This window comes from Trypanosoma cruzi, genomic scaffold (genome assembly GCF_000209065.1).
Source record: "Trypanosoma cruzi strain CL Brener 1047053516353 genomic scaffold, whole genome shotgun sequence".
Classification (NCBI taxonomy): Eukaryota; Euglenozoa; class Kinetoplastea; order Trypanosomatida; family Trypanosomatidae; genus Trypanosoma; species Trypanosoma cruzi.
The window spans coordinates 33,049-41,797 of record NW_001849233.1 but is presented as its reverse complement, the minus strand read 5'-3'; the positions used below and the strand labels follow the sequence as shown (position 1 = coordinate 41,797).

Sequence of the window (8,749 nt, the reverse complement as noted above, 5' to 3'; positions counted from 1 at the left end):
AACCTCCGGACGCTTCGCTTCCCCACATGTGGCGCGGGAACTGCGTCAGCAATTTTTCTTTTTTGCTGCGGCGCCCGCGCGCTCGAAAAGCCCACCCACCGCCCGCCTCGGCTCGGTGAAAAAGCGACTGGCGGCGCGCGGTGGCGGAAAGAAAAAAAAAAAGTGGGAAGGGTACGGCACCCCGGGTTCCAGCGCCATCACTGATCGCCGTACTAACGAGGCCTGTGGCCGCTTAACTTCACAAATCGGACGGGATGTGGTGCACTCGGCCAAGTATGGTCGTACCCGGCGACGCGCCACGCGATGTGCAACCGCCGACGCCACGGGAGATGATGAAAACAGGGGGAAAAAATTTAGGAAAAACGGCAAGAAGAAATTTTTAAAAGGAAAAAAAAAACACATGGAAAATGAGGCTCCGCGGGCCCCTTTCCGGATTTTGCCACGAAGCCTCCGGACGCTTCGCTTCCCCACATGTGGCGCGGGAACTGCGTCAGCAATTTTTCTTTTTTGCTGCGGCGCCCGCGCGCTCGAAAAGCCCACCCACCGCCCGCCTCGGCTCGGTGAAAAAGCGACTGGCGGCGCGCGGTGGCGGAAAGAAAAAAAAAAAGTGGGAAGGGTACGGCACCCCGGGTTCCAGCGCCATCACTGATCGCCGTACTAACGAGGCCTGTGGCCGCTTAACTTCACAAATCGGACGGGATGTGGTGCACTCGGCCAAGTATGGTCGTACCCGGCGACGCGCCACGCGATGTGCAACCGCCGACGCCACGGGAGATGATGAAAACAGGGGGAAAAAATTTAGGAAAAACGGCAAGAAGAAATTTTTAAAAGGAAAAAAAAAAACACATGGAAAATGAGGCTCCGCAGGCCCCTTTCCGGATTTTGCCACGAAGCCTCCGGACGCTTCGCTTCCCCACATGTGGCGCGGGAACTGCGTCAGCAATTTTTCTTTTTTGCTGCGGCGCCCGCGCGCTCGAAAAGCCCACCCACCGCCCGCCTCGGCTCGGTGAAAAAGCGACTGGCGGCATCGCGAAAAAAAAACAATTATTATAATTTTTCTCCACGAGGCTGCCGGCCTTTTTGACCCACTGCCAGGGTCTGGCGGCCTTTGCGGGAAGGAAAATATACGTCTGCCGCCCATCCGCTACACGCGGAGAATCGACAGACACCGCTCTGATGGTTCGGAAGGGCACCAGATGGAGCCATTTACATGGCTGCCCGCGGAGCGGTATTTCTATCCGCTGCTGGATTCCATCGGCGCTTATCATCGCTACACATACCGTTTGCGTGCCGTATGTGACGCGCGACGACAAAAGCTATTGCTAAGCGGAGACACTGAGCAGCACTCAGGCCCCATAGCAGTACTCCAGATGAACGTTTCTTGCCTCACGCCGTCAAAACTCGAAACATTAATGGCGCAAGGAGCAGACATAATAGCCATTCAGGAGACTTGGAAGTCGTCAGAGCAGATCGCCAGTATGCACACTGGAGATTATGTGCTCTATGCACAGTCGCGCGTCGGCAAGGGAGGCGTTGTGGCGGTGCTAGTGCGGAAAACTCTCCGCTCCAAGCGTATACCTCTCACCATCCCCCAGCATGACACCAGCCTTGAAGTGGTGGTGATCCAGGCTGCTCTGGACCAGAACCGTGATCTTATTGTAGCGAGTCCCTATGTGAGACCACCACCGCAAGTAACGCAATCCTTCAGGCGGTTAGTAAACTGCCTTCCAGCCTCGTCGCCGTTCCTGCTGTGCGGGGATTTCAACATGCATCACCCACAGTGGGAGCCATTCTTGGAGACTTCTCCAAGTGAGGTTGCTGCAGAATCTTTAGAACTGTGCACGGATGTGGGACTCACCTTGGTTAACACCCCTGGTGAGATCACGTATGCCCGTGGCACAAGAGAACGATCCTGTATCGATCTGACATGGTCAAAGCATTTGACTGTGTCGGATTGGTCAGCTTCCGTGTCGCCGCTTAGTGATCATTATATGCTGACATTTACGCCGCATCAGGCATTTAAGGATACCATACCTTCGGCACCTAAGTTTTTCTACAGTTGGGGGAAGTGCAAGTGGGATTTATTCGTCAAGGACTTCGACGCACAACTTCCGGCATACGACTATAAAAAGCAGTCCACCGGCATTAAGGCCTTCACGAGAGCGCTTATAACTTCGTATCGACGGCATTGCCCCCGCGGCATGCACAAGGACGGTCCCAGGCTTTGGGACGACACTCTCATGGAGGCAGAGCGGATTGCTACCGACAGCAAGGCCCGCCATCTACAGTTACCGACGCCCGACCGTGAGGCAGAAATGCAACGGACAAGGAGTCAATTCTTCCTCCTACTCCGAGAGCGCTTGCGCAACAAGTATCTACATCGCATCAGCAAGTTAAATCCAGGCGAGCCACTCGCATGGAAATACATTTCCGGACGAAAAAAGGCATCACTTCCATCTCCCACATCAATGTTATTAGGAGGTGGTCAACACACATATAAAACAGCAAGAAGAGCAGCGAATGCTCTCAATCGCATCTTTCTTCAATTTCACCCCTCTCACAAGTCAGTTAGGTTTTCTAAAGGCATCAAAAGACAATGGAAAGGGCGTACTCCATCTTTGGCTGATGGACAACACGCGCATTGTTGATATTGGGCCGGTATCCGAGAAGGATGATGACGAAGTTGCCGCCAGCTCCCTGTTGTACAAAGGTGGAAATGGTGATAATAAGAAGGATGAGTTGATTGCACTGTACGAGAAGGAGAGCGGCGTTGAGGAAACATCATCCGGTATGGCCTCGGTGCGTCTGACTGCGCAGCTGGAGAAGGTGAAGGAGGTGCTGGCGACGTGGAAGAAAGCGGACGAACGTGTCTCCCAGCTGTGCACCTCTGAGAGTGTTGGGAGGGATACCTTACCTGGCACTGCCTGCAGTGCTGATATTAAGATCACGGATGGGCTGGTTGGCTTTTTTTCCGGCAACTTCTCTGATAAGACATGGAGGGACGAGTACCTCGGGGTGGACGCCACAGTGAAGAAAGAAGTGGCAGCTGCTTTGCGGTGACGAAAACCCTAAGGAGCTCAGCAGCACTTTGGGGACAGAGACAACTCAACACGTGGTAATTTTGCGACGGAACGGCACCCAGGGCACCGCGTGCGTCGATGGTCAGCGTGTGGGGGATGTGCCGTGTGTATTGGGGAATGGTGATTCGAAAGAGATATCGCACTTCTACATTGGAGGGGATGGAGGCAACGCGGACGACAAGAAAAGCCGTGAATTCGTGTCTGTGACTGTGACAAACGTCCTGCATTACAACCGTCCATTGAGTTCCGCAGAGATTACTGCGCTTAACAAGAACAAACCTTCTACTCCAAGGACGGTGGCTGATGGGAAAGAATTGGTGGTGGTTGCTTCTCCACCAGGGGTAAGTGTACCAGCTCCACGTGGAACCGTGCCTCAGTCTGCTCTTGGAGGAAATCAGCCGACGGCACAGGAATTGTTGAAAGAAGGTACGGACGGTGGTGGTGCATCCACAGCAGCATTGTCCACCGTAACGACTTCCCCAGCAGGCAAGGAGTCCGTAGACCTGTTGGCATCAGGAACATCTCCCGATGGAACTCAAGCCGTGGATGGCGTCTCCTCGTCTGATGGCAACCAGACGGTGGACACAGCAGACGGAGGTAAAACGCAGGAAGATGAACCACACAAAACTCCTGCGGATAATGCAAACGCAGCAGATGCAAAAGCGCCTAACTCTGAGGGTGGGTTGCAAGATGGATTCGCAGTGGGACCTGAGAGGACCTCTGGTGAGGATGGGGGGACGGCGGGAGGAACGGATGGGCAGGAGGAGGAAGGGATCCAGCCACGGATCAGGGAGGTAAATGCCGCGGCACTCAGCAGCAGTCTCGGAAATGTGTCGCAGGGGAATAACAGCGATGCCGGCACCGTGCGTGAGAGAAGACTGCTGCCATCGCTTCTTCTGTTGGGACTGTGGGGGTTTGCCGCTCTGTGAGGAGTGACTGGCAGCCGCGTGGGACACTTGCGACCTCCGCTGCACCGACACACACGCACACCTGGCAATGAATATCTCTTCTCAAATAACTCTTATTTACTTTTTTCCCTGTTTGCTTTTTTGTGTGTTTTAAAGTTGTTGTTTTTTTTTGCTTTTTTTAAATGTTTTTCTTTTTTTCAAAATTCTTTTATTATTATTATTCTTCTCTTCCCTCTTTAATTGTTTCTTGCTGCACTCTTCCCGTGAGGGGTGCCGTGTGTTCCGCCCAACCGCTCCACTCGCACACCCACCGACACGCTCATGACGACGGCCCTGTGCGCCTCGCCTGCTGCACGCATGAGGGGGGCCGCGACGAACGGCGCGCTGAGGGAGCCGTGACGTGTGGGCGTGCGACGAGGGCCTGTGGGGCGGCGCACACATTTCTTCCCTTCTTGTTTTGTTTTGTTTGCGGCCAGGGCGGGCAGACACCCGCAGCGCCACACACACAGCCACACCCTGCCGCCGTGTTTTTTTCTTTTGTTTTTGTGGATGGTGTGTGCCGTTGCCACCGTGCGTGGTTGTTGAAGTCTGGCCGTACCGCATGTATCGCTGCCATCCGGCTGTGCCTCTTGCTGTGCTGATGTGTTTCCTTTTCTTTTTTCTCAGCACACACACACACAAGCATTTGCACAGTGCTCTGCAGGAATGCTCTTGGCGACGGCGGGGCGTCGAATTGCGTATCCCGTGCTGAAATGGCGAGGTCGCCGCGCGTCTGCCTACGGTGGGATCACGGGGCCGTTGTATGGATGCGTGTGGGACGCCTCCTTTTCATTTGGTTGGATGCCGGCTGGGGCGGCTGCACGATGCCCGCCATGCGTGAGGGTGCTGCCTGCTCTTGGGGTCATTCTTCTCTCCCCTATTTATTTGCTCTGCCGGGTGCGTGCGTTGCTCTTTGTGTGCTGACGCGTGGCGGACGGTGCCACGATAGCCTCCTCTGACGATGACAGTCGCTGTGCTCTCGGCACACATCCACACACACTTTCTTTTCTCTCTTTGTGGGAGTGAATAAGTCGGGAGCGTGGTCTACGGCAGCGGTTTTTGCGCAGCGGAGGAGGAGGAAGACAGGGCGCCGAGGGAGGAGACGAAGCCGAACCCGCCGGAAGAGCCGCCACCGAGCCTCTTGTTGCTGGAAGCGTTGGGGTGCGAGTACAGCCACACGGACACCCGCACGGTTGCTGCGCCGTACTTCTTCCGGCACTGCGACGCCGCCGGCTACACGACGTTGTGTTGCCGCTACAAGCAGAATTAGGACGACAAGCTGCAGCGCATGACGGCCAACCTGATCCGCGTGTGGTTGCAGCGCATGGAGCACGTGCGCCAGTACGCGTTGGTGCTGCGCTCATGATTGTGGAGGAGAGGCGGCACGACGTTGTTGCGCGGCCGTGGCATGCCGGCGATTGTTTGGGACGTGGAGGACACGGAGCTGTTTGACTGAGGGAGGTGGTGGCGGACGTTGCGGTGCAGCGAAAGCGCATGACGATCCCGAGGCCTGTGCTGGAGGGGCGCGTGTTGAAGTGAGCGTGGCGTGTCTGTGAGGGACGGGGTAGAGAGAATAACAGTAACAGTGACTGTGGGGGTGTGAGGAACGGTGCACGGGCGAGGAGCGCTCCTCTCCTATTATTATTGTTGTTAACCGCGCCCACCTCATTGTTGTTGTGGTGGTGCGTGACTCTCATTGCTGGATGGGACGGTGCGTGGCTGTGTGACTTGTTTCTCCTCTTTGCTTTCACTCTGCGTTGACGTGTTGTTAGTTTGAGCTGAAGGCTACGCGCAAGTGACAGGAGTGATGGCGATGGTGATGACTGGCCGTGTGCTGCTGGTGTGTGTCCTCTGCGTGCTGTGGTGCGGTTCTTCTAGAATTGCAGCCAGCGGCGTTTATGCGAGTGGCGTTGAGGACGGTGCACGGGGAGGCTGCATGGTGTCGGGAGTGTTGGGTACGAATTTGTCTTACACGCCGAGCGGATGTAATAAAACTGTGCCCATGACGGCTTTGCGTTCTGTCTTTTCTGTTGTTGCTGCTGAGGCCTCGACTGAGCAAGAGGATTCCGAAACCGACACTGTTCCGGATTCACCTTCAGGTGATGGCCCTGATTCTGTTTCTGGCAGTCCTGTCGGAAGTGTGGTTATCGGTGGCAGTAAAGTTGTTGACAGTACACTTGGTCGTTTGAATGTGGTGCCTCCTGATACCCGCGTTGATGTTGCTCCTCCGCCTCCCCCAGCCCCCGAGACTGATGATTCACGTCTCCCCGAGGTCTCGCAATCCACTGAGAAGCATAATTCTTCAGAAAAACTTGTAGATTTAAAAACAAAAACGCCTGCAGGGACTCCATTGCTCAGCAATCAGGCAAGTAAGGAATCATTACCCACAGTAAAGCCAGAATCCTCCACCACATCAGACTCAACAGTTACGGTGAAGGGTACGGATCAGATTTCAGAAGAAAAGCTTGCTGTGTTACAGGGACCAAGTACGGTCAATGCTGGAGAGGACGGGAAAAAAGCCGTTACGGAAATAAAACCAAATACGACCACCAATACGCCAGACGCAGCACCGACACTGCCCTCAGAGGGTGATGTGACAGAGCAACACGGTAAGGACACAGACTCATCGAATTTCATGAATAATGCAAATACAGGCAGTTCGGCGGAAACAACAGCATCATCATTCTCCAAAAGTGGCGGTATTGACGCCCCGAAAAATGAGAGTGAGGATGAGGGCGATGCTCAACGGCCTAAGAGCAAAGAACCACAAGAAAAACCCGAAGACAGTAATACCAACGATGCTCCTACAGAAAATGAAACTGCACCACAAACAGAGAAACCATTCGGCTCCGCTCAAACGAATGATACATCTAAGTCTGGCGACAGTGACGGCAGCACCGCGGTCTCCCACACCACCTCCCCTCTTTTGCTTCTTCTTGTTGTTGTGGCTGCTGCTGCTGCTGCGGTGGTGGCCGCGTGAGAGTGAGTGAGAGAGAGCCGCGCACCGCCCGCACACACACTCGTCCTTCTCTCTCTGTGTGTGTGTGTCCCCTTGCATGGACTCTCGCCCTCACCTCACCCCACGAAGCACACACATAATGTGCCCATTGTATATATGCATGCACACCCATGCAGGCCCGTTGGTGCTCTCTTTTGCACGACACGCACCGCTGCCGTCCTGCCTGGCTGCATGGGCGGAGCACCGTAACTGTTCTGTTTTGTTTTTATTGCATTGAGTGGGCGACCTCTCTCTCTCTCCCTCTGTGTGTGTGTTTCGCTTTACGGGAGCAATGAGAGTGTGTGTGCGCTGGTCGTCCCACGCTTCGGCTTCTTGTTTTATTGTTTTTCTTTTTGATTTTGTGGTTGAGTGCACCCATTTTACTTTTTGAAAGGCGGCATGCTGTGACGGCGGACACTTTAATCTTCTTTTTATATTCTCATATTGTTTCATTGTTTCAAAAGTGTCACCCTCTTGTATTCTTGTCGGGCCACTAGGTTTGTATACGCCTGCCATGCGTCAGTTGATCCACGTCACCCTGCAGCCACCAGGGCTGCTGTTACTTCTGCTTGTGATGATGCCTGTGATGTGCTGTGCATGCGGGTGCCTTGCTGTCACCCTGACGTACCCTTTCTCCCTCTGACAAGGCGATGCGTGCCGCCAGCGCGAAGTCGATCTCGGCTGTGGCGAGGGACGTGTCCTTTTGGAGCAGAGGGTGCGTCGCAGGCATACACCGTCATCGTGAGGAATGCGTGGGCGCCTATCTGCATCGATGTGTCGACAAGGGGCCTGGATGATGCCAGGAAGTATTGCAGCTCAGAGCGGCATTACGCAATGAATTCGTTGGGCGATAATTGTGACTGTAACGATGACGTTTTTTTTCTACTGAGAATAGGGAAAGTTTTCTTTTTGTTATACGTTGCGGCCACTATCCGTTGATAGGCCGAGGACTGTCCGTAGAAACGTGGCCTAATTCTCCGTCCCGAACGGTGCTATCGTGCGAGAGGGGTTATCCCACATCATGTGCGGCAGGGCCTCCCGTGGACCGTCAGGCGGCTGAGCGGCTGGTGGTGGTTGCGGTAGCGGAGTGGCTGTAGGGCTATGGCTGTCATTGGAGCTTGCAGAGGTGCGTTGTCCGTTTTTTGCTCGTTGATACGCTTGACATTTTCGGTATGGAACTGCGCGCAAGGCGCCTGTTAAAAAGACGGTGGAGCCATTGGGACATCCGCATGTGAGGCCTTCTCCGACTATCGGAATGCGAGGCTGAGTACGTCGGGCGCGTGCCCTCCATGTTGTGGACGGACGAGCGCACTCTGCCGAAAATTGGGCAGGAGGACGCCAATCCGCCGCTCGCTTGTCGGCAAGGAGTTGCGGTGCTCACGTCGGGAAGAGGTTCCGGCGGAGGCAGAGGCGGGCCGGTCTCCTCGGTGAGGGAGGGACGGCACCACCGACACAGGGGCTACTTGTGATCCGCAGGGCGCGTGCAGGCCTGTCGAAGAGTGGGCGGGAGTCGCATCACGCCTGAGCACAGTGCCGCCACTCGTGGCACGATTTCCGGGTCGACACCAGGAATGGAGTCCACGCCACACCGACAAGCGCCTGTTGTGCGGTGTGTGCGCCTTCCTTTTCCTCCGGGACCTCCTTCCAGCGCCGTCGCCTCACTGCAGTGAGGGAGCCCGCGTGCCAGGCATTGGCGCAGTTTTGCGGGAGGGATCGTGCCATGA

General features: G+C 55.1%; 1 protein-coding gene, 2 non-coding genes and 2 pseudogenes across 3 annotated transcripts, besides 8 other annotated features; all 5 read left to right on the top strand.

The window, feature by feature from the left end:
* Positions 1 to 1,026: a sequence feature (heterozygous, non-Esmeraldo-like haplotype).
* On the top strand, positions 178 to 287 carry Tc00.1047053509657.90. Its single transcript, XR_008255617.1, has one exon. It is a non-coding gene; the product is annotated as a 5S ribosomal RNA (M5) (ribosomal RNA).
* On the top strand, positions 623 to 732 carry Tc00.1047053509657.80. The gene has a single exon (XR_008255616.1). It is a non-coding gene; the product is annotated as a 5S ribosomal RNA (M5) (ribosomal RNA).
* Positions 1,027 to 1,521: a sequence feature (areas merged during assembly that could not be assigned to a particular haplotype. This can correspond to areas where the two haplotypes were merged or to regions with more than two copies in the genome that were merged during assembly.).
* Positions 1,061 to 2,597: a mobile genetic element.
* Positions 1,522 to 5,897: a sequence feature (areas not merged during assembly with more than two copies in the genome that could not be assigned to a particular haplotype).
* Positions 2,597 to 4,009, top strand: Tc00.1047053509657.70 (annotated as a pseudogene).
* Positions 4,100 to 4,237: a sequence feature (A-rich).
* On the top strand, positions 5,084 to 5,566 carry Tc00.1047053509657.61 (annotated as a pseudogene).
* Positions 5,835 to 7,007, top strand: Tc00.1047053509657.50 (mucin-associated surface protein (MASP), putative; the record flags this gene model as incomplete). The annotated part of the gene is made up of 1 exon (XM_808643.1): positions 5,835 to 7,007. One exon carries the CDS (start codon positions 5,835 to 5,837, stop codon positions 7,005 to 7,007), a length of 1,173 nt encoding a protein of 390 aa, XP_813736.1.
* Positions 5,898 to 6,348: a sequence feature (areas merged during assembly that could not be assigned to a particular haplotype. This can correspond to areas where the two haplotypes were merged or to regions with more than two copies in the genome that were merged during assembly.).
* Positions 6,349 to 6,687: a sequence feature (haploid, non-Esmeraldo-like haplotype).
* Positions 6,688 to 8,749: part of a sequence feature (areas not merged during assembly with more than two copies in the genome that could not be assigned to a particular haplotype) that runs on past the window's edge.